Raw genomic sequence first — 25,567 nt, 5'->3', positions numbered from 1 at the left:
GTGGTGTGCACATTTAAACACGGGATCCAGTGCCGTTCCAAGGTTTTATTGTTGTCAAGGCAGGGAAAATGTTTGCACTGGTTGCAGGGGAATAATAAGAGATCGATGGATGGATGAATGGATTATTTTGTTTAAACAAATGAATATATCTTAATAAGTTATATCTAAATAACCTTAATCAAGCATAACACATAGGTTGGATACACCTTGACTTACATCAGTAATGCATCCACAGTCTGCACTGCGTCCACAATCGATTTAAATTCAAATAGGGATTTCACCCTGCAATCTCACTTAAATCAAACAATATATATTAAGCTTTAAGGAATAACATTAAATGTGAGCAAATATAAGTGTTATACAATGAAAAAAGTCCATTAGACTCACATCACTGCTCTCTTTGTTCTGTCTGGTTTGTTTGGAGTAAAAAAAGGGCATCACAGGCCTGAAGGACGGAGTAATATAAGCTTGGAAAGGGGTGTGATTTTATTGGTGATTGACAGTCCATGTTTTTGAGGCAGGTCAGGGTGAAACTTGACATTTAACAGTAATGGTTGATTATGGCTGTAGTAATGGTAGACTCTTCTGTGTATGCCTCACAATGGTAAAAAACCTGTCCTCACAGAGAGGAAGGAAAACAGATGAGGAAAAAATAAACTCTCCGTTTGCAATATTTCAAAGCCTGGTGCTTTTATGTGATGTGCTGACTGAGGGCTCAGTGCTGCCTGTGGATCTGGATCCCAGTCTGGGGGATCACGCATCCCCAACAACCCACCAACCCTCTCTCATCCTCTTCTCTCTACACGTACGTACGCACGCACACACGCACGCACACACGCACGCATACACACACACGTACACATTCACACACGTGTTTAGTCACTCACAAAAGGTGTTCTTAGAGGTACACTAGGGCATTACTCTGTATTCCTGCTGTATTCTATGATTTAAGGGGTAATTCAAATTCATAAACAATGCTGCAGGCATTTCTCAGTATTTCTGAAAATGCCGACTGAATATATTAAATGAATATTCCGATTTGAGTTTCTAATTTTTAAGCATTGGACGAGAAACTAGTTTCAAAACCAACATATGGTAGATAAGCTGCAAAGAAACAGTTTACGGGTTACAGACTGAGAAGTACTTCTGTCCAAAAATGGACACATAACTCTGGTTATTGGGGATTTTAGTGAAATCATGTTGGATAATTGCACATCATTTATTTGTAATAACACTCATTTCAGTATTTATTTGTAGGGCTGTAACGATACGGAAAATAAAACCGAAATCGTGACACTCAGCTCCACGAACCTATGCCGTGAAGTGAGAAGACAGAATTGCAACACGCCCCTTCCAATTCCAGAGTTATCCTTCCCTTCCAGATCCAATGCTATTACGTCTGTAAATTACTATTAGTAATACTCCTTTTGGTGCCTTATCCCTGTTTTGTTTGGTGACTTTAGCGAACTGTAAAGTCAACTAAAAGCGAAAGGGGGGCACTAGTAACACTAACGGAGGTGTAACGTTACGATTGGCCGCTGTACTGACTCGTGTGCCTGGTTCTGTTTCCCGATGGTTCAGCAAAGTGCTGTTAGCGTCCGTAGCGTTAAGTTAAGTGTTGACCGGGATGGCTGCTAGCTGGCTGGGGGCTGACTGTGGATGTGTTCGCAGACCGGGCTGTTGTCAGCTCTCATCCCGACTGAAGCCTTGCAGCACTGGGAGACTGCGGCAGACAGACAAGGGGGTGCTAGCTAGCTAAATTACCATTAGATTAGCCGTCTATCTATACAGTTAACGTTACATACATTTGTGGGTTAGCCCAGAGTTGTTAACTGTGGTCAAAACAATCATACTACAAATAACTGGGTGTGTTGAACGGTGTGATAATCTTACGTTACCCACCAATAATTACATTAGCATTAGCTACTTGTCAACCAGCACCTTACTGTAGGCACCAAAGCACTTTTCTTCTTCGTTTCCCATACAGGTTGGGAGCGGAATTCAAGGTTCAAGGAGTCTTTATTATCCCCGGGGGGGGGGGCAATTTGTTGTGTAGCAGCATGTAACATAAGTAACACACAGGTTTTACAGGACAACAACCATGCATCTAGAAACAAAATAAATACGTACTACACGAAAGTCCACACCTAACGTCAGTACTGTCCATTACTCTTACCATTACCGTTATTCTTATGTCTCGTTCCAACGAGTTAATGTACCACTGAAACGATTTTGGAAACATTATTTTAAGGTCCAAATGAAACTTTGGTGTTGGATCGATCTATTTTGAAATCAATCAATATCAATAAATAAGGTATCAAATGTTGCAAAGTGGGACGTAAACAATGACAAAACAATGCCGAGTGGCAGAAAGAAAAGTTGTATTACAATTACTAAAAACCCAAAAAATAAAAAGAATCGAGGTTTGTATCGAATCGTGGGTCAAAAGTCATGATATGAACCGAACCCCAGTTACCCGGGTTACAGTCCAATTTATTTGACATATTATGCATTTGGCAAATGGCTTCAGAGGGTTGCACTAAGAGCAGCGTCGAATAAAATGTTATCTTGATCACTCAGAGGAAGCAAAACAAACAATGCATTCACCTGTTCAACAATCCCAGAAAAAACACAGCGCGCATAACAAACATAGAAATTCAAAGCCAACCAAGCAAAGGGAGCAGACAATCAATCCAAAATCCATTTCACTAAAAGATCAAATCTCTCAGAGATAAAAGGTTTGAAGAGCATCAAAGAGAATTTTCTCAATCACGTCGGGTCCACAGCTGTCTGGGGTGAAGAACCACTGCGTTCCTCGGCAGGACTGAGATGACAGCGTCAGTTAGTGGTAAACAGCATTGAGAGTTCAATACAATTAATCTCGGACTAGAGGCCCTTCAGCCACAGCTACAGTGTCAGGCTGGTGATGAGGTCGTGCTGAGTGACCAAGCGCCGTCTTCAGCTGATTAATCAAGAGAGTTTACAAAGCTGCTGCAACTGGGGGTAGCCATTTGTCAGGCACCCTGTAATTAATCCATTTCCATGGGAGCCTGTTTGGAGTCTGTGGGGATGACTGAGGAGGCCCTTGAAAGGTAATCATTAGACACACATAAACTGAACTGTGTGACACACACAAGAGAAAGACACAGGGTCCTGTTTTGAGTGACATCGAGGTATCTGTGTTCTTAGCCCTTGATTCGAGAAAGGCCATAGATCAGACACTGACGCTGACGCAGCCGCCACTGTGGGACAGACTGGTGGAAAGGAAATAAAGAGGACAAATAAATGATTGTTCCCTAAGTGGACTCATTTATCCAGGCTTTTTAAGGTCAACGCTCGTCTTTTTGCCATGCCCGGCAATATTTGAGCTCTAGTAATGGTTGACATTTCCAAGAGGATGTCTTAAAGATGCCTTGCACAGCTCAGCAATGCTGAGAAAGGTAATTCACATACAGTATCTACGGGAGAGGAAAATGCCTATTCACTGGAGAGACAGCTGAATAGCCCACTGTTATTTGACCCTTAGAATTGAGGTGAAGCTGTGCTATGCTAAAAGCGGCATTCCCTGTTGATATCATTCCGCACGTCACAAGAGGCGATTTATGCTCAGTAATGGAGAAAATATTTCTTCAGTCACACAGGTGTTTGACACCATGGCTGAGCGCACAATGTTATCTCCAGCGCATCCAGAAAAAAACAGATGTCCAGTCTCTTCCTTTAGTGCGGCATCCCGCTCCCACTGGGCTTGCACAAAGTCATCCACGCATTAAAGAGAGACAGCTTCCAGAGCATTAGTGTCCAAAAATTCAGCTGAGAGACAGACATAAACAAGCATGACGGTTGGTTTTGGGGATGCGAGGAACGCTGATTGACAGTGCTCTGTCGGCTGGATTAGAGACGTTCATTTCGTCCTGAACTCAATTATATTTTACAAAGGCTGACATCCCCAGTTAATTGCAGCCTTTCCACATGAGGGAATTATATGCAGTTCTCAATTCCCTGGCCATGTGTACTTTGTTCCGCATGTGCAGGCTTCAGATAATATGTGGAAATATTGCAAATTAGATCAGAAAAAAATAAAATCTGGGGAAAGAAAAAAAAAACTTGGGGAAGTGTCAAGAGGCAAGAGCGAAATACTGGTACAACTTCAAGAGAGAAGCGCCTGAGTGAGTAGTGTGCCTCTGTCTCTCAAGTATGTCTGGATCTTAGCTCAGAGACAGCTTAGTTCAGAGACAGATCCAGAGTGACAGCATTGTGATGATTGGCACAGTGATGAAGAGGAGAAGAGGAGAAGAAGAGTGGAGAAAAAGGTTGCGCAGCGCCACTGGCTCCACCTTAATGAAAATGTGAGTCTTGCCCATGAAGGATGTGACAGGAATCTCAGGCCGGGCTTGTGCTGAGGAGGTAATGTCAGGAAGGTAATGTCAAGGAAGTCCACAGGCCCATGTACAGGAATGTCTGCGTGTGTGCAATAATTACCTCCACTGTGTACTTGTGTGTGTTTCTGTGTGACTGGGGCTTGGTGTGGGAATGAATTGAAAGACTCTGGGGCAATATAGCCCGGATTACCTAGCCATTTCTCATTCAACCTGACTCCTCTCTCTAGACATTCCATGGTTGACATGTGTCACAGCACACAGTCAGATTACCATGCCACTAATCCACCTCTTAGGGTGACTGGGTGGGTGAGAGGGCTGCGGATGATCTGCTACACCACGAATAATCCAGCACCTAGCATTTACACGGTGAGAAGGGAGGGGGCATGTGTTGTTGCTTTCCTATCTGTCACTGTTGCTGTATGTTGGAGGTGCAATCCAGCCTTGGATTAGGTTTGTTGGACCGGCTGACATGTGGACAGACAGCTGTCAGCAAGATGTGTTAAACCAAAAGCACCGTGCAGGCCAGTATCTCTCAGCTACCCTTGGGCTATCCCTGATCAGCAGGCAGCTAATCCTGTATCATTGTTTTGCGGTTTTGTTTGATATAATGGGTATATGTGACATCACTGGTGTTGACATCGGCTCACCAGCAAACAACACCGGTGTTTATCTTTGTCTGTGAGATACTGGGTGAAATACACTCCCAGATGAGATCAGGCCACTGCCAATGAGATACCAGAGCAAATAGGTAGACAGGAAATATTTACTGATAATAATCTCATCAAACAGATGAATGGAGACTTGTTTTTTCTCAACAATAAACATCTTCTCTGCATGTGTTAGACCGGTAGGAATACTATGTGTAATGTATGTAATTTAACATATTCTGCGTTTATCCTGGTAAATGCAGCATGATAAACATGCATACAAAGTGTTGCTTATCTATACACAGAGACAAAGAGGAAATGATTCACATAGTGCTAAAGATAAAATAAAGATTAATTATATATTTGATGGTATTGCCGGCATGTTTGCTATGACTCATGTGCTGAGTGTGCTTTGGTTGTGTTGTTGCTTTGACTTGACATGAATATGGTTTCCCAGATTTCCAGACGCCTTTTATGGTTAAAGTGATATCAGCAAATAAGGGATAATTATTTGGGGGGGAATAAAACAGTCTAACTGTAGCAAAAATGTATTGTGTTTTAGTAGATTAGCCTGTGTGTGTAGTGGTTACATTTTTATGGAAAAGACCTTGGTGAGAAAAACATCTTCCTCCTCCAACTTGATAGGAGTAGAACGAGAGCTGGACAGCAGGGCAGAAGGGCAGGTCAGATCTGCACCAGGCATAGTGACTCCCTGCTGCTGCAAGGCACTCCACTGATTAAGACAGACCAATCACTCTTAGTGTCAATGTCAGGTTTACTGTAGCTTCTCTCTCACCTTAGAGGAGGAGAGTAGCTGACCAGAGTGTCAGGGAGCCAGCACCGGTTCAAGCAACCCCCCATTAACAGGAGTGAACCAGTGAAATCCAACCAATAGGAGACCCCTGACTTAGGGCAGAACCGGCTGCTTATTAAGCTTCAGCAGCTTCAAGTTAGTCTAGAGTATTGTTTCCATAATGATGTAAACAATTCGTACTGGTATCATTCTGCGAGACAGAATTATTTTGCAAGTCATTGTTCTGTCATTGTTTTGAGTGTGGGTGTTGCTCCCCATCTGGGAGATAGGGAAGTCATTAACTGAGCACAGTCAGGTTCCAATCACGGTAAAAGTAATGGTGAAATTGCTGGAAATTACATAAAACTAGTGTCTATAAAATCCATGCAGCAGCACCTATAAACCCCCTCTCCAGATGTTGGTTAAAGTCTGAGCTTACATGGTTGCCAGATATCAGAATCAGAAAAGCTTTATTGACAATTAATTTTTTTTTTTACAAATACAAGGAATTTGTTTCGGTTCTGTTGGTGCATGTCACACATTCTCTAAAAAGAATATAAACGATATAAGTATAAGTACTATATGTACACAGTATGTAATAAATTAAAAATGGGGTGGGGTGGTGGAGGTCGACGGGGGGTCCTTTAAGGTGGGCATTGGTGGGGGGGAGAACTGGTGTTGGAGCTTCTCAGAGTACCGTTATTTAGCCTCTTTCACCGCCTTGCTAAACTTGTACTTTGTCTCTTTAAGTCTGTCTTTTCCCCACTCCTGAAGGCCTCTACCTCCTTCCTCTACCTTCTGAGTTTGGCTGTTAACCAGGGTCTGTCATTGTTGTAACTCACCCTGGTGCATGACGGGTCACAGCAGTCTTCACAGAAGCTGATGTATGACACCTCAGCCTCTGTGTACTAATCCAGACTGTTGATAGCAGTTCTAGTCAGTAGAGTCCAAACATGTCTGGAGATCCTCCACAGCCTCACTGGTCCACTTCCTTGATGTCCTTACTACAGGTTTACAGAGCTTCAGTTTCTGCCTGTACACCGGGATCAGGTGGACCATGACGTGGTCAGAGTGTCCCAGTGCAGCATGGGAGATGGCTTGATAAGCATCCCTGACTGTGGCATAACAGTGATCCAGAATGTTCTCCTCTCTGGTTTGGCATTTAATAAACTGTCTGTATTTAGGGAGTTTGTGAGTGAGTAAGGTTTCCTTTATTAAAGTCACCAAGGACAATAACTAATGAGTCCAAGTTGGTCCACTCCACAGTATCTGGTCGGCGAGCATGCAATGTGCGTCCTGCAAATTAGCCTGCGGCAGGATGTAAACACCGACCTGAATGAATTAGGCAAACTCACAGGGTGACTAAAAAGGCTTACAGTTAAGGATGAAAGATTTCAGGTCAAAAGTGCTGCTGGGTCACGTCGTTGTACAACCGCTGTTAATGTACAAACAGATTTCTCCTCCTTTTGTTTTTCCGGAACGTTTTGTGTCTCTGTCCGCTCTGTAGAGTTGGAAGCCTGCCAGCTGCAGTGCAAAGTCTGGTATTAATCCTAATATTGAACAGTGACTAACTTTAACATGTATGCGATCACTACTGATCACTATTCAAGCAGCCCCTTAAACCCTAGTGTGGCCTTAGTGTTTATCACAATATATGAATGATGTAGAGACAGTCATCATGATGGAGTGGCTGAGCATGGCATGTAGGGAATATGTAATGTATTCTCTGTGTCAAGGCCGAGCTGTTCAAACACTATCTTTATGGTTGGATGTGTCCCGGGAGACAGCCATGCAGAGGTTAGACACAGAGACACAGATTGAAGACTGGCCACCTCTCCGCTACAGGGCCTGGCCACCAACCTCACAGATTTTTTAATGGCACACTAAAATGCTGCGTAAAGACTAAATTGCTGCCCTCAATGGGCAACAGATGATGGAATTAAAGAGATTTAGAGCTGTGGGGGGAAATGCGCTGCACATGTTTGATGTGGGCCTGGGAACGAAGGAAGAGAGGAAAGAGGGCAGCAGAGGAAACCAAGGCAGCATCTGGCCCTTGTAGGGACAACACAGCTCTCTGGGAAGTCTCTATGGAGCGAGAAAGGGGCTGACTGATAGCTCTTTCTAACACCCACTATGTGCAGACTGGCACCCAGCTACTAGTAACACCTGCTGCAGCCGTATGACAATACAATATCACCCATCACCTACACAAAACTGGAACATGTGAGGCGTAGAAAATACTCATTCCAACCCTACCCTTACTCTAGGTAACCATAGCAACCCCTCACCTGTCGTCTCCTTGACAAGAATAGGCAGACAGCCAGGTCAGAGTGACACATTTTCTCTTTTTTTTCTCACAAACACACAGGATGTTTTTCATGTGCTGCACATTCCCCCATACTCTCTCATATTCCCTCCAGAGTGTTTTCAGACACACATAGCTTATTCCATACAGGATTCATAATCTGCCCTTCTTTTACCCTCCCTCTATTCTCTTCTGTGCTCTATCCTTTCTGTTTGTCTCTCATTTTCCAACAATCACGCTGTCACAGATGCACACACAGACACAAACGCAAAATAACACATTTTAGCTTCACTACTCTGGCCACAGAAACATGGCAAAATGCCTTCCGCGCCCACCAAAATGGCAACAGTTATCCTGACCTGGCATATTCTGAGCCCAAGTGAAAATGTGGCCCAGTATAAAGGGCCAGTGGGCTGCTGCAGTCTCTCTATTCACTAGAGACAAAACCTGGATCTGTGGTATGATCTGGCTGGCTGGACTTATGAATAGAGCCAGCAATCCACCAACGACAGACCCTCTTAACCCGTAGGCTTTGCCTTGCTGTATAGTACATAGATGAAGAGGGAGGTGCTGGTGTATATAATTAGAGAGGGGATATATGTAAAAACTAAAAAACTGGCAGTGATGAGAGCTCTACGCTGCATGTGTGCTCATGACAGAGCCACGCGTTGCACAAAAAAACTGGGAATTCCAGACACACGGTTGCAATATACAGGGCGACACACAGTCAGTTAAAACTCCAGCAAAAATGTACTAACCGCAGCCTCATCCCTCACTACTCTCCCACACAAACTTCTGCTTTTATCTCATCCCAAGTGTGGAGGGAAGTTAAAAATAATTCCAAGAAGAAAGGGGGGCTAGCAGACTGACACATTCAAAAGCTCTGGTGTAAGGGATGAAGCTAAAGCACAGAGGCTGTTGATAAGTTAGGATAGGACAGGCTTTATACCCGGGTAATAAGAGGGGGATGGGCTTCATCACCTTGGCTCTCATTTTCCCGCTGCTTTCATCTCGCTGCACACCGCAGACCCAGTGACTCACCCAGTGAAAAAATCACAGCTAAAACCAATAGCCGGCAGATAGTATCTCTTACGCTAACAAGCTTTTCACTTGGGGATACCATCAACTCCCTGGTTTTCTCATACAACTAATTAGGTATGGACTGAGAAGCAGACCCACAACTAAGTATCCTTCCTGTTTTCATTCTCCTTCATCTCACTCTTTCAAATCTGCTGCTTTTCTCTGTCTCTGTCACTCTTTCTGTCATTCTCTCTCACTCTTTCTACACTGTAACACACACTAAGACACACACCTATGTCTTGATTCAATCCATTTGCTTCATGTTTCTATCTAGCTCTTCATCTTCCAATTTACTACCACTGCTGCCACCACAGACACTGTGTCCAACCCAAGGCCACTACTGCCTCTTAATCCCATTAGACCAAACACAATCAATTATCCAGCCAGCCATAAGGAACTGAGAGCATTAAAAGGTTAGCTCAGGAGATTTAAAGCCATTGATGTCTAAGACAGGAATGCACCCCTCGCTCCCCTCCCTTGAGCACTTCTTGCTTACCAGAGCGTTAGTTTCTGTGTGTGTGTGTGTGTGTGTGTGTGTGTGTGTGTGTGTGTGTCAGCGTGTTCATCAACATGACACCCTGGCACCAACTTGAGCCACCATGCAATGCTTGCGGATCTTTAATCATGTCCCTGCAAGTCCCGGCAAATTACTACCTTGTGATGGTAATCGATAAAGCGATAAACACAGCCGGGACTGCAGCTGCTGGAGTGAAGAAATGCCACCGTGGCCACTGGTTGAGTTTTTATTTTATTTTTTTTTCTCATTATGTGATCCCTTCTCCTCTCTCGCCAAGAGTAAAGCAGAAAAAAAATAAAAAGAATGACTCTCTTCTTCCAAGCAGGAGAGGCACAACGAATCCTCATATATTGTACGGGCATTGAGAGATGACAGAGTTGGGGAGACACAGGTGCCGGTCAATCAATGCTATCAGGCAGATAGACTGATATAATCATATTGTAATCTGGACACTCACACCCTCCCTCCCTCCACCCTCACCGCCCTGCCGGTCCATAAACTCCATGCTCCTCTGCCGCTTCATTCATCGCTTGATCTAATTCTCTCACTCCCTCCCCTTTATCTTTCCCATACACTCCTCTCCTCCACACTCTTTTCACTGACTTGTTCCTTCTCAGGCAAGAAAATTAAATATGATCATTCCTCTTCAAAGGCACCACTATTAGCCACATAATGAATATTCAGCTAATGTAGAGGAGAGAAAAGACTGTATGAGGAACAGAAATAAGTGACAGCAAGATATACTTCATAGCCAAATAACACAAAACATGAATTATCACAAATACCTTATTACCACGAATCAGCAGCCCTGTGACATTTAACGATGTGAATGTAGATCTACCTCATCAGAGTCCAATACATCATTTATGGCTCATTACTATTTCCAGTAATGAATCATTGATTATAGGGCTATTATGAAATACTTCCTCAAATCTCATGTCCCTGATGCGACCTCCGCTGGAAAATCATTTGGCTAAGGCTTGAAAGGCGCTGGAGCACTGGCTCTAACTTTAACTCCACTCCTAAGGACTTGTCAATCTGCGTTCCAGATGCCGCTGCCAAGCACCTTCTCCACTGGGATTCAAATGTGTTTCCTCATGCAGACACGATAGCCACTTTCCAATTTCAACTTCATCTTAAACCACCAATTTCTGCTGCCGTAGTGGTGATTGAAATATGAAACCCTGCATATATACAGGCCATTACAGTGAACACAAGGCCCCAGCTGCTGTCTGGTTGCCCAGCAAAGTGAGAGGAGAAGAAACAACAGGGATCAGCTACAGTCAGAATACATTTCTGTTTATTTATTATTCAATAACGTTGAATTGGCCCCTGACCCCCTGCAGCAACTCAAGCCAAACTACCCTCAGAAGAAAATGTCAGCATTGCTGAATCAGGAAGAAATCAAACAGAATCCCTGGGGCTCAGTGGTATGGGAGTTCAAATCTGACAGAATTTGATGAGTCTCCCTTTTGAGAAAATTCTTTTCACTGTTTTTGATTCATGTGAACATAAGTCAAAAGCACAGACATTTACTTTCTAGCGCAACACCATGAACAGACATGTCAACATAGAAATAACAAGTGAATAAATAAGTCATCCCATTAAGCAGAATCTTTATGAGCATCCTAGAAAGTGATGAGCATTTTTCTGAGCTTGTCTTCAAGCCCACAAACCAACATGTTTTTTCAGGGGCAACATGTAGTGCTTTTATCTGTCTTTTATGCCTCTCCAATTTTCAACAGAACGGTTTGATGGGTAGGTACTTCTAACGTAATTTCTGCTGGAGAGAAAAGATTATAAACAACTATAACAGTTGCTGAAGTGCAGAATAAATGAATTGAGTAGCATAGCACATAGCACAGACACCAGCAAATAGTGGGGGAATGAGAGTGGTGGGGGGCAAAATGCTGCTAACGCACTGTTGTCTGCAGCTTTCAAGGTTGTTTCTGTTAAATAGTTCAGTTTGATGGCTTGCATCCATGGGTGCAGTCTAACCCAGTTAAGTCAGATGCTCACTGAGTTTTCTCTGGGCCTTAAATACCGAGCCGCTACTCTACAGGAACCTGGCGCAAGGTTAGCAACATGGTGTCAGTCATGCCCAATGTCCGGCACTCACAGTCTGCCATCCTCCTCAATTGGCTCACCAAGGTTACGTCTGTCAGAGCCAATGAGAATCCCATTTATCTCAATCAAAGTCCTTCACAAATCTTTGAGGGATTGGTTCTGCCTGTGCTTCTAACTTGGGAAGATAAGGGTATTAACTTTTGGTGGAAAATGGAAGGCAAACAGTTACACTGTTGAACCTAAAGTGAGCAGCTTGACAAATAACATCTTGCATTATTAGACCGCAACCAATCAAATAAACATTCTCAATTAATCAATTAAAATTGCCGCCTACCAAGGGAAACAGATGAATACATTTGCATATTCTTGTTCCCCATAACTATCATCTGTGTTAAATAAAAAAATCAGTGATACTAAATTTCTCTGATGGCCGTTGGGTGGGATGAGTGTGTTGTTGTTTTTAGGTTTGATGTTGATAAATGGGAAAATGAAATACATCTTTAGAGAAACAAGCCTGTTTGCGATGGACTGCACGTGATAGATTAATCACTGATCTTTTTTTCTAGTCACAAAAAAGAAAAGTTTCCTATTGCATAGGTCTGCAACTGATTGTGAACAGCAACTGTAAAACTGAAAGCGTCCCTTGTATAATGGAAACAATATGAGTAAAAGCCTTTCAGTTAAGATTGGTTCATAATTAATAGCAATGTAATGTAATGACAGTGTTTAAATGCCAAACTGCAAACACAAGGGAGATAAATTGACATATCGTCATTTCCCCAAAGTAAGTCTAAAAGTAATGAATTGTGCGCTAATGACAATAAATTACTGTACTTTGTTTCCACAGGAAACAGTCTATAAATTGGTTGGCAGGCAATGTAAATGTGTTTTCTGTGTGTCATAAATCATCAGCAAACAATATGACACCTGTGGATTTTCACAAGTAAGAGAACTCCTCTTTCAAGTCACCCACCTGCTTGATATTTCAAACATAATAACAAATGATCTATTCACTGTTCATCATGCACAAATGGAGCAATTAGTTATGATGGATACTGCAGTATTTATTATTTCAGGGGCATAACAGTGAAGTAGGAGCAGACTTTGATAGATCAGACTGTTTGTGTCCAGTAAGTGAATAGTATCATGAGATGACAAGAGTGTCATTTTTAACTGCATGGAGTCCTTTTGGAATGTCATTGTGTGTGTGTGTGTGTGTGTGTGTGTGTGTGTGTGTGTGTGTGTGTGTGTGGGGGGGGGGTTGTTTGTCTGATCCCTCAATCTCCAGGGGCAGCGGTTGCCTCTCTCATCACCCAGCCAATGTGACTGTCACTCCCAATCGGCACTGAGAGGGGAGCCTTTGTCTATTTTTATAAATGTATTCATATTCATTAGTCCTGAGTGTCATTCATAGCAGCAGTTCTTTAATGTGGCACACAACCATCAGAGGCTGGAGGAGCCTGCCTCTTCTCATCCCACAAATTAATAACACAGGCAATCACTGCAAAGGTGCCTACTGTCAAACAACAATGGCTCCTGATTTCCATCATTTGCACACACCTCACTTCCACATGACGCACAAAAACACTCATCAGTGGTCTCCCCTTGGGGAATTTCAACAACAAAAATACCATTGTACCAGCCTTTGAAATATGAAATCATTAATTTAAGTGAGAATTAATTTCAACTCCTTTTTTTCATTGACCCACTACAACATTCTGCCTCATAACATCTTGGTGACAGCCAGTTAATTGTGCAGAATAACTGGTGTGAACTTTGGCTGCTAATGAGAGCAATTAGGCATCAGAATTGCACAAGATTTCACTTCCCCCACTCACTCAAGGACAGCACACTTTGCCTTGATTGGCTTGTATGTGTCACATAAGGCACATGATGAGCTAATTTCAAACAGTCAACCTGAGCGCAAGAACCAAGACTTTCTCTACAACTGATATCTGTGGGCGGGGGGGGGTTATAGAATCACAATGTGTGACTGTTTCTGTATTGTACATCCACTTGCTTATGCACCATTTTGGGCACTGTGCCTTCTAAAGTAATGGAAGTGGGCTGCTTCTCACAGCCTTGCCATGTTTTTTTCATGGCCATTGTTTCTGCTCCACCCCACTTTAAATCAAGAGCACAATGCATCCCTCCCATGCCCCACTACCCCACCATACTTCACTCTGGACAACATTAATAAAACAAGCTTTCAATGATGCAGAGTGCAAAGCCAGAATGGGCTCCGAGCAGTGGTGTGATTAAAGCTTTTAAACACTACCACCCTTTGAGTTTGCATATGTCAGCTCTGCAGTGTGTGTTTGTCAGAACTGGTGGGGTACATGTTGTCTCTATCGTTTACCTGGTCCCTTTTTCTCTTCTTCACTACTCCTCACTAATGCAGTAGAGGCAAGAAAAGTGCTGGGCCCACTTTAACATAGCAACAACAGGAGCTTCAACAATAAAATCAGAGTGGAGTCCACAGAGGAAGATAAAAGTGGACGGATAGCTGCTATGCTTTATTGCATCTATTGTCCAGTTCTAACAGCTGTAATTCTTGCTATCTTTGCATACCATACAAACCCAGTCAACCCACTTATTCCACTCGGTTCCATTCCCTACAATTACATTTCATTTTATGTTGCAGCTTTTCTCTTCTCATACAGTCACAACGCTTTGAGTAAAGCACTTGAAAGTCACTAGCAGATCAGCATAACATGCACTCAAAGAACACATTTGTTAATGGCATATTCTTCTCACAATTCCTTCTCTATAATCTAATGAAGGCGACCCCTTGACTGATCACAGAAATGGAAAAAAAAGCTTTTTAATTGAATTTCATGAAATTAAACATTGGCCAGAGCAACTTCATTAAACTGATATAATCCCACTGACTACAATTTCTGCTTTCCCCACAGGCAGAGAACATGTCCAGCATTGCTACAATAAGATATGTGCTCAAACATTTCCTTTCACAGAACACGGAAATTACCCCTTTAAAGCCCCTGACTTGCAAATAAGAATAGTTTGACTAGCAATTTGAAAGCTTTGAGGACAATGACACAGAACTTTTGCCCAAGGCCTCTGCAACAGAAACACAAGTGTGAGCATCTCTAGCCATCATACATCCACGTGTAGAATTTGCTCACAAACACGAGGAAACCCTTCCTTTGTTTCTGCCGTAATGCACTAGCTTAAGTCAGGCATCACAAATCAGTTTTGAACCATCATATGTATGTCACATATGATGTAGATCGGTTTTGGCTTTACTCTATTGGGTAAAGCTCTGTGTCAGCCTAGAGTGTGTTCACATGTCCGCTCCATCTCCAGTGTGGAGACAGGGAGCCAACATTGTCAGAAGACTTCCTGGTGTGGTACAGTACATGCCCCCAAAAGGGGACGCTCGGGCTTGTTTGTTTAGGTACGTCTCTCTGGCTCTGAGACAAGAGGAGACAGTGACCGAAGCATTTGAGACATGGCAATCCCCTGCAGAATTAAGCAGGCTGCGTCTCAAGCCCGAGTGACAGGAAATCTTACTCAGATCACAAAAGGCAGCACTGATTGCGTCTGACATGTGCATCCTCTTCCCTCAGATGAAATGTCTTTGTTTTGTCTGGATTACTTGTGTGTAGGCATTTGTATTTTTTCTATACACTGTGTGTGTGTGTGTGTGTGTGTGTGTGTGTGTGTGTGTGTGTGTGTGTGTGTGTGTGTGTGTGTGTGTATTAGAGAGGGGACATTTTTTGCCACTCAGCCTACTTCTCTATTAAAATTACTACATATTGCCTTTCTGTAAGAGTATGTTAAGAGCTAAATAGTGTGTAAAAAGATTAATTCTAAATTAAACAATTAGACTCAGGGTAGTATAACCGGAAAGGGGTTGTGTCTGACGGGCCAAGCTCACCACTAAAATCCAGGGGTAAATGTATAAAAAGGCTGGCAGAGGGAGAATTGGAAGGGTTACTGTTTGGGCTCAAACTGGGCACACTAATCCCTTTGATCCCCCCATTTTACTGTCAGCTGTTTCCTAGCTACCGTCGGATCTGCACAGAATTTAGGATTTGTGCTACTGTATACCACAGCAATCTCTACCCCACTGATGCAGCGCTATCCTTTCTTTCCTCCATCAATACCCCCCCAACCCCCACCAATTGCCTCCTCACATTGTCCATAGCAATATTTATTTCTCTTTCTGTTCCCATTTCTCCATCACCTCACTGCAGTTGGCAGCGACTGTAACATGGCATGGGGACAAGTTAAATTGGAAAGTATTTTGCACAAAGGACTATAAGAGCATGACGTTTCACATGGAGAAAGCTGATTCAGATTTTGTCTATTCACACGAGACACCTAGCTCTGCCCCACTTTCATTAGTTGTGCCGAAAACGGCATGCAGGTGCACATGTCCGAGTTGGTAAATGTGTTCGCATATAAGTGTACATGTACTCTTCTGCTGTGTGCGTTTGCGCATCTGCTAACATGCGTTAAAGCAACAAAGGCACTTTTATTGGATACCTCTGTCAAGCTTCCTTTGAAATTTAAATAAATATCTGTATCAGCGCAGTATTTCTTTCATCCGTGTCAGTTTTGTTTGCTTTCAGAGGCGCAAAGCCCCACAGACTTCCCACTTAACCTCTGAGGAGCTCTCCTAAAATGACCCTAATCATTTCAGGCTGAAAGACATGATGGACTCAATTTGTGTATTGGCGGAATCATGCTCCATTGTCAAACACTGGCTCTCTGTAAGCCCTGCATCAATTAATCCTGTAACCATGTAGAGGAAGAGTGAACACAAGTTTCTCAATTCACTAATTTAAATAGGAGCTGCTGCGCTGTATTGATTTCCGTATGTACAGTACACCTAAATAATTTGTATCATTCAAGCAGTCAAGCTCTCAGACCATCCCTATGTGTTTGGAGCCTTTGTTCATATTCTGTCTTCCAATAATGTACTTTAAGAGCCCTATTTTAATGATCTAAACACTTGGCATGAAGCGCATGGCACAGGTGTGTTTAGGGCGCGTCCATATCCACTTTTCCTAGTTTGACGACAGAAAACTAGCAAAACTCTATGCTCTGAGCACATGGTTCAGAAGAGTTGTACACAGGGTCTTCATTAAGTCGTAGGTGTGTTTTGGGCGTAACATGCAATAAACCAATCAGTGTGCCATCTCCCATTCCATTAAACGTCAGGCGTGTTTGTACCTTGGCACATGGCTATTATGATGGCGGATATGCACCGTAATATTGTTATTTTTAATCTTTTGCATGTGTGTTTGCTGCCGCGCTTCCCAGTGTGTGTGTAACAAGCATTGTGTGTGCACGCTGTGCAAGAGCCTAGACACATTTGACAAATTTGCTGTTAAAACAACAAGGAAATGCTGCGCTATTTAGTTTAGACCAGGTTTTTGTTGGTCAAAGATAGCAATACGCCAAGAATTCCGTCAAACACACCTCCCTGTAAGACCAGCACGCCCATGGGCGCATAGATGGGCGCAGGTGCATCTGCTTATTAGTGGGCTCAGGACAGGAAATTAACCACTGCGTTGGTCTTAAAATAGCAAAGACACTTGTGTCGGGCTTTGTGCCGCGCTGTGCTGTGTGCAAGATAGGGCCTGAAATCTTACCAGTCAATTCTTTTTTAAGCACATTAATTAATATGTAACGATCATTATCGGTAGAGAAGATTGTGGGTCAAATATGTCATCCGTCATTGAGCATTCAGATAATGTAGTTGCAATAATGCCCTTATGCCTGTGACTTGGTTAAAACAAAAAAAAGATTTACCACAGAAATCATCAGGTTTACATTTTTTAGGTCTTTAAATATCTCTCTACATGCAATGTGCCTGAGGAGAAGAAAGCAGGCCTCCATCCAGTGTTGAACAAAGGCTTTGTCTGGGCTTTGACACGTGGTTGAATCCCACCATATGGTTTCAGTCTCGCACCTGAAGCACTTTCATGGCTTGTGCTGCAAGGCCAAGGAAAGGGAATCCAGATGTGGCATAAGCCGTTGTCAGCTCCCATCACCATCACACTTCTGAACTGTCGCTCGGTTGATGTTAGAGGCAAGGACAGTGATCAAAGATATGTGTACATAAAAGCACTTCATGATTGTCATTCATCTAAATAAACGAGAAATGCATATGGACCCAGAGTTTGCAACTTTTTTTCTTACTTCCATGTACTTCCAGTGATCAACACCTTACTACAACACTTGGTGTGTGTTACATGTACTTCTCTATATTAGACATTAAAGTGTTGCCATACTACAATGGCATCCACCTATACTATATGCAATATATACCAGACTGGAATTCCTTATCAGCAAACACAATGCACTGCTGGATGAGATTGTCGGTTGGAATTTCTTAAGATTTATCTTACTTGAAGCACTTCTGTGTTTCGCACTTTAACATCCACACTAACGTTGCCTGGTATGTCTGTTGCAAAGCCATTTGTTTATAGTAAAGGTGGAGCACCGTGAGGAAGAACCCAGGTGTTGGGGAACAAAAGTGATATCAAACATGATATGGAATCCCATGTGGCCAAGAACAGGACAATGGGGAGTGGGAGTCAGCTCTGGTCCTAATCAATTCTGAGCACACGGCATTGGGATGCAGCTTGAGGCATTTCGCCAAGGCCCCTAGTGGGACTGGTAGGCCAACTGCCAAGCACAGCCGGAGCAGCAAATTCAGCCCTGCAGATGGAGAGCATGGACGCTTCTTCTTTCTAGACAAGACCCTGCCAGTGGATAGGAAGTATGCCATGAACTGAAATAGCTTATCCGCTCACCCTTGCCCAACCTGCTGACCCCACCTCCATGCATGGGGCATGGCACATAAACAAAAAATGCTCTCTTCAAACAGCAAAGTTAAAGTTGGCAGTATCAGCTGGAAGATGCTTACCTGACATACCAAATAGTTTGTTACATAGAACCAAATGAGAAGTCGTTTAAAAAAAGGGCACACAATGTAAACAAATGCCGGGCACGTGATTAGATGCGTGGCCATTGCGATTATTGCGTGATCTTATGATATTGTGCTGCAACTTTGACGGTCAAACAAGCAGGCTGTGAAGAAGAACTGGAAGCAAAAATGAAATATTCTCTTCCGGTATCATCCAGTTGCATATGCAGTGGGGCTTGATAATCAGACTTGCTTGTATTTCCTTTTACATGTTTCTGTATTAGGTAAACCAGCAACATTGGTGTGTGTATCCATTGTTGTGGTCTGCTACTTTCCCCCCCATCCTGTGTGTGTCGTTTCTCCCTTTCCTCTTTGTGTGTCTGTCTGTCTTGTCTGTCTTTGTATGAGGGGGCGTGCCAAGAGGAACTAGGTCAAGAGGCGTGGCCACTCATCTCTGTTCCGTCACCTGCACACCTGATTCCCATCTCATCATTCACCTCTACAGCATTTATACCCGGGATGACCACCTCTTTAGTGCCAGATCGTTGCACACACCTTTGTCGTAACTTGGCTCGGTAGTTTGATATTCTTGTCTCGTGTTGATCTTTTTGGATTCCTTGTTGAACCTTGCTCTCTATGCAGATTCCACTGTGCTGTTTGTTCCTGTTTATCGCTGAGCTGCTGTTCATTCCCACTCCGACCTGCCCCCTGCTTCGCCCAGATTTCACAGTGAATCGAGCGTTGCTTCAGTTTTCGCCCTTGCTGGATATTCATCTACAAACATAAAAAAAACCTGAACTTCTTTCTGACTCCTGTGTTGTATCTCTGAGTTCTGGGTCACACTAAGATCATAACATCCATGTCATCACTTACTGTGGGAAAACTTGCTGTTACTGCTGGTAACATTACCAATTGCTGTGACTGGCTTAATTTGAGGTCAGCAGAAGAATGGAGCCAAATGTCAAAATGCGAATTCATTCATGTGAATGTACAGTACAAAGAAAAATGTTATTACTAGGAGAGGGAAACAAAACATGGAACTCAAACCCCCACCATTTCTCTATCTCTTTGCCTCTTTTGCCATTTTATTTACAACACATAAACACACTCACCAGTCCCCAGGAGGGGCAAGCTGCATGAGAGCAGAAATTCAGTGTGCACATTATGCTGTAAAAAGGCATTGTTTCTCACCACAGTGTTCCTTGAGTTGCTTTTGTGTTGTTTAAATGTTTACATGGAACAGCTTGGGGGCTTCAAGACAGATGTATGGTCCAAGAAAACTGCCTTAGCACAATCCCTGTTTTCCCTGGATGAAAGTAATGACACCATTTTGAGTGCTTTTCAAATCGCTCCTTAGAATGATGCTTTTATGAAGCAGCTTGCATAACAGAAATTTAACAAAATATATATAATATAAGATAATTATATTAGACAAATTAAATGAATAGTCCCACTTTGAGTCCTTGAGACATTTCTTTTTGTTCTTGATAGTTGAAGAGGTGCCTCCTGGTCCTGTGTCAGATTGATTAGACTTTTAACCAGGAGAATTAATATGTGAAGAATATGTCTCTTCCCCCTGCAGCGCTCCTCCCCTTAGCCTCATCAGTAAACAAGGAGACATGGAAACAAAACCACTCTCAGCTATGATTAAAATTGGCCCCAAAAGAAGGACTTGCCTCCTCAGTCAATGCTGCTAGTATTAGAAAATCTAATTTGAGAATCCCATACCTTTCCTTATCTGTATTTTCACCCAACAGGACAAAGAAAGGCTGTATGTGGGTAAAGAAAATCAGTCTGCATAAAATGTTTGTGTGGGTTAGGATCTTGTCTTACCCTACAGGTTGCATCATACCTTGAATTCTCCAGCCTATCATAAAAAAAACATAGTTCCTGTGGGCCTTCTTTTAGCCAATATAATTCTCAACACAAACTCACATCATAGTCATAAGTACTTAACCCTAGCACAGCAAACCTAAACTCCTGCATAGTACGTAATCATTTCCGCCAGCTACTCTAATGTGGCAGCATGACAGACTCATGGTGGGAGATAGGACTCTTTGCTCCATGCAAATAGTCATTACCATAGTCCTTCGGGCAAATGGCAATTACTGGGCAAGGGGTGAATGCCAAAACCCTGTGGTAAAAGTTAATTTGATTACATTTCCATTATGAACTATAAACACAGTTTTGCTGCTCGACTGAGCCAATTAAAGGCCTCCTTAAGCTAAAAAATGTTGACAGCACAGTGGCCCGATTGTTCTTCAACAATAAAGCCGATTGTAATCATTTGTCCCCCTTACACAGGTTTGAGGTACTTTTCTTTATTTTCTGAAACATTAGCATTGTTATTTTTTTTAAAAAAAGGCGTTTTCATTCATTTATTTCCAATGTTTCTGCCAGTGAGCGCAGATTTTCTTTTGTCTTTTTCTAATTCAGCTGTGATATGTTCCGTCTTGGTGAATAAAGCATCCTGTGGCGACATGAATAAACATGTGTAGATATCATTTGGCAGCCTGAGAAAAAAGCAGCCAACCAGCCAGACATGGTAAGCAGGCGCTCAAGACACACAAGGAGCCTGAATTAGAAACCAGGCTGCCACCATGTTTCACCTGAGGCTGTGCAAGCCACTAGCGGGTCTTTCTGAGCATGAGCCATGTTGCGAAGAAAACAAGCATTTAGTCCAAATTTCAGCAGACATCTGTTAGCTCTCTGGAGAAGTGAACATGTTTAATTAACTACATTTCACCAAACAGGGTAGATACATATGTCATAAATATGCACAACATGTAATTATGGTACGATGGATGTGAAGTTACAGCAATCCCACGTCAATGTGCACCATGTGGGACTTGTGACGTGATCAAAGTGTGTTTGGAGTCTGTCAAACCATAGGAAAATGTTATTACCCACCCCGCCAAATTTGAATGGTTAAAAAAATGGCCAAGTATACAAAATTAGGTTTAAAGAGCGTGAAAAAAATGAGCAGTATTCTTTGCTCTGAGACGCTGGGGGCATGTCCCCTGAAAACAGTGAGCCGAAGAACAAGCCACTGCCATGGGCCGCTTTGCATCCATAGACTCTCACTGCAGCTGTGTTAGTTTGCTTAGATTTCCACGTGCCGCCAAATTTTTGTAACCGTACAGGCTTTTCCGGACATGTCCGGACAACCATACTGCTAGGCTACAACAGCCTGGACTTTAAGATTAGGAAAATGCAGGGATTTCATCAAATGTGGCTCAGGATTTGTTGTCATGTCTAAAATCAGATGCTTGAGGCCAATGTGGCATCAATGTGAGTATGTAGGTCTACGTTTGTGGAGCTACATGCAAAACAGATTAAGCTTTCTATTATTTGTGATGGAGCGTTGTACGTGTGGGTGGAGACGATCTGGTTTGTCATCAGTCTTTGGAACTAAGAGATGCCTTTGATTCTATTAAAACTGTCTTATATTTCTCTTGATGGAGTTGTGTAATCTTGTACACATTGATTTTTCTATCTTTCAGTAGATGTGTTTGCGTGCGGGTGTGTACTGGTGTGTCACTGATGTAGATGAATTATGATCTGGTGCCTGCATTAGGGCAGGGAGTTTTAATCACACAAGGATTCAGAGTGTTTTAAACAAATGCTTTTTTGTAAGCATGGTGGATTATCATAAGATTTAAAGATTTGAAAATGCCTGACAGCTGTCAAGCTGCATAATAACGTACGTCCAGTAAATTATAGCAGCTGCCGGTTGGCAGAAAGTCCATGCTGCTCAATAGGAACATACAATAAGCGTCATCAAGCGCATGCACACACACAAACAAAGACACACACACAACCACATGTGCATAGTAACACAGTCACTCACAAGACACACGGGTAGATTTCAGCAAAAGAGTCTTTGAGGAGGGGTGAGAAGATACAGAGACCGCTAAAAGGCGAAGAAAAACAAAACCTCACATCTATTTACTTGCTATTTCGATGAGGGGGTCTAAATAAGTCTAAAAATGGCATGCTGAGAGCAGCCTGCGGCAGGAGAAAGGTTCCCTTGTGGACTCCATCAGGTATCCTCCTGTGCACGGGAGCAGCCAGCAGTATTAAACACAACAGGAGCTTCAGTAGGAACCTGTTGAAAAACAAGTACATGCCACCTCCAGTTCCCCAGGGACCTTGTGTGCCTGTATGCCATCTAATTTATGACATCCTCAGGGAATGACTACAGCCTCTCTAACTTTATACACAGGCAAAGGCACAGCCACACTGCCAGTCATTTGCAAACACAGATGCCCCATGAGGATGAGATTGGCTTCCTACTTCAGAAGAACAAGACCTCTGGCTTGTGGGAGGACCCCCTGTGAAGACTGCAACTGCGTCTTCACTAAAGGACCTAACGCAGGGATTGCACACTATAGAGGAGGTCCTTCACAATTGAAAGAGCAGGCAGATAGAGGAGTGAATCTCTCACCAATGCTAATGTGCAGCCGGAAACATTCAAGGGGCCTGAATACCAACTGCAAGATGAGAAAGAGGTCTGTTCGGGGAGGAAAGGTAAAACCTTGTGAAGTAGCTTTGAAGCACTCAACAGAGCCTCACAGACTCCAAGCATGTTAGCTTGAGAAAAGGGTGGTAATAACAGCTAAAGGAACTGTGCCCTGCATAATAAGAGACGCCTGAGACTCTTTTCAGATAAGGTTGGGAGCACTTTAGAGCAATGCAACCTGTTCAAAGACAAACAAGCAAAGGGATTATGCTGCTTTTAGCACTCTGGTGCACTGAGCATTGTGATTATAGGATGGGGAGTGCATAGTGAAGCCATTTCTCATATGAGTCAACTTCCAATACAATACTTTTTTTTTCCTTCCTTCGGGACTTATTGAAGTAAATGGCTCAAGGATTTGTATGTCAAACATGCATCTTTCTTTTGTGGTTCTACATGACATGACCCTGGGGTTGGAATCTGAAGAAGAAGGTGAGTGCCATTAATGTACAGTACATCAAGACTGCTAATAACATTGATAGCACAGTAAGCCCACACAATATGCTTTGTCCTTAATCAACTTACCTTCAGTTTCACTGACAACTGGCAGTTATTCTTTTCCAATTCTGAAATATGGAGGCAGGAAAGATTTCCTCTTGCTGGCTTTTTCTCTTATTACCTTCTCATTGGCCAAGAAGCATATGTCATTCACTGACAGATGGCAAGTGACAAGTCATACCCCCAGTAATTGTATGATTGGTGTAGATCATGTCCACACTTGTATCCAGATATTTCTGAATGTGCTGGATGTTAATGTAACTTATGTTGTGATATATTCATTATGCTCCGTTACTTTCACATAGACTGCAAGTGAGAGTCCAAAAATCGAGATCAGGTAAATGTAACACAAGTTAATGACTGTCTTTGCTTTTAATGTGGCATATAGGCAGGAGGGGCTACAAGCAGTGAAACTATTTGTTTTGAGTTTCCTCATCCAGGGCCATTTTTTTTTATATTACACTGGAGCTATTTTTTAAATGTTATAGATTAAATAGAATATCTAGAAAATTTAAAGTTACAGACACAGATAATTTAAGAGCAATATACTGTATCATAATGATTATCAGGTGACTGATGCATTTTAAATTGCTCACAATGACAAATCATATTGGCTCGTTTAAACCAACCAACATTTACTTCTATATATTAGCGCACAGTTTTGCAGAGGTTGGTTGTGCTCGTTGAGCTTTTGCAGCATGCAAGTGGTCTTGTAGTTACAAAGGGGGATGTGTTAGAGGCGAATAGGACAGTTTATACACGTTGTTATTGGAGGAAAGGAATTTAACAATTGACTAATTTAATCTCGTTTAGTGATTGTCAGGCATTGTGCTTTAACTGGTTTGAATTCGGCTGTGTAACCACATATGTAAAAGCATGTCAATTTAGTTTTTGGTCGCCTTAATATTTTTGCCTAACCTATTTGCCACTATACAGCTTTACCCATACTTTCTTGTGCGCTTCTCTGGTCGCCTCTAACAACAATATGAGGTGGACTGAAAAAATCTGAGTTGTGCATCTTACCTTGAGCCCGAACTCTGAGCATACAACTCGCCGACAGCAGAATCCAACAGGAGACCCACACCTGTCCGACCTGTCCAGTCCGTCCAGCTGTAACCATGGTCCGCGGCGCTACCGACGATCCACCGGTGCGCTTTCCCCTTCTCCACGCTGGGGACATGTTGCTCGGTGGCCACACGCTCCCGAGAAGAGCCCTGGCTGCTGCTGCTGCTTGTCCTTTGGGTCACAGTGCTTACTGGTGATGAGGTTGAGGGACTGGGGGATTGTGGCGAGAGCTCACTCCGCCGGAGAGCACCAGGCATGCAAACAGGCACGCGGTAGTATGAGAAGCCTGTGGACAAGTCCCGCATGTGCAAGGCGGAGTCAGTCCAATTGAATTTGCTCGGCTGTCAAGTGTGCGAAACGGAATATTGACATCATCTTCTTAGTGCTCTGAATAACCATTGAATGTATCTCATAGATAATGGAATAAAAATAAGGAATATAATACGAGATGGGGGAGCTACAGATGACAGTTTTTGCTCAAACTGACATTTCCTCTAAAATATGTATAGTCTTCTTATAGTCCTCTAAAATGAAATACAAAAGATCAGCTATGTGTGTATTTGTTCTCTAAATACCTTCCAATTGCAGCTGTCCTTGAGCAAGGCACTTCACATCAGTGACCAGCAGAAGGCTGCACTATAGCTCCCAGGTGCGGGTGCTGTTTAAAAGTCTAAATCGACTCAGTCCACCTTTCTACAGAGGTTAAAAAAGCTTTCTTTATTTAAAAAAAAATGACCTCTATTGTGCCATTGTGTCCTTATGGCTGTTTTTTATTTGAATGGACCATAGACAG

The 25,567-nt window shown here is 42.8% G+C and overlaps 1 protein-coding gene across 2 annotated transcripts in view; it reads right to left on the bottom strand.

Annotated features, from left to right (window-relative positions):
* The window catches only part of sdk2a (sidekick cell adhesion molecule 2a), an 87,158-nt gene extending 62,029 nt beyond the window's left edge, over positions 1-25,129 (bottom strand). Inside the window, exon 1 of one of the 2 annotated variants that reach the window (XM_032537158.1) lies at positions 24,733-25,129. In XM_032537158.1, the coding sequence (XP_032393049.1) occupies positions 24,733-24,889 (157 nt within the window). In that variant the 5' untranslated portion in view covers positions 24,890-25,129. The remainder of the gene's footprint in view (positions 1-24,732) is intronic. The other variant, XM_032537159.1, reaches the window with a different exon arrangement.
* Between the last annotated feature and the right edge of the window lie 438 nt (positions 25,130-25,567).

This window comes from Etheostoma spectabile, chromosome 15 (genome assembly GCF_008692095.1).
Source record: "Etheostoma spectabile isolate EspeVRDwgs_2016 chromosome 15, UIUC_Espe_1.0, whole genome shotgun sequence".
In the NCBI taxonomy this organism is placed as follows: Eukaryota; Metazoa; Chordata; class Actinopteri; order Perciformes; family Percidae; genus Etheostoma; species Etheostoma spectabile.
The sequence above is the reverse complement of the archived record's forward strand: the minus strand, read 5'-3'. Positions and strand labels throughout refer to the sequence as shown.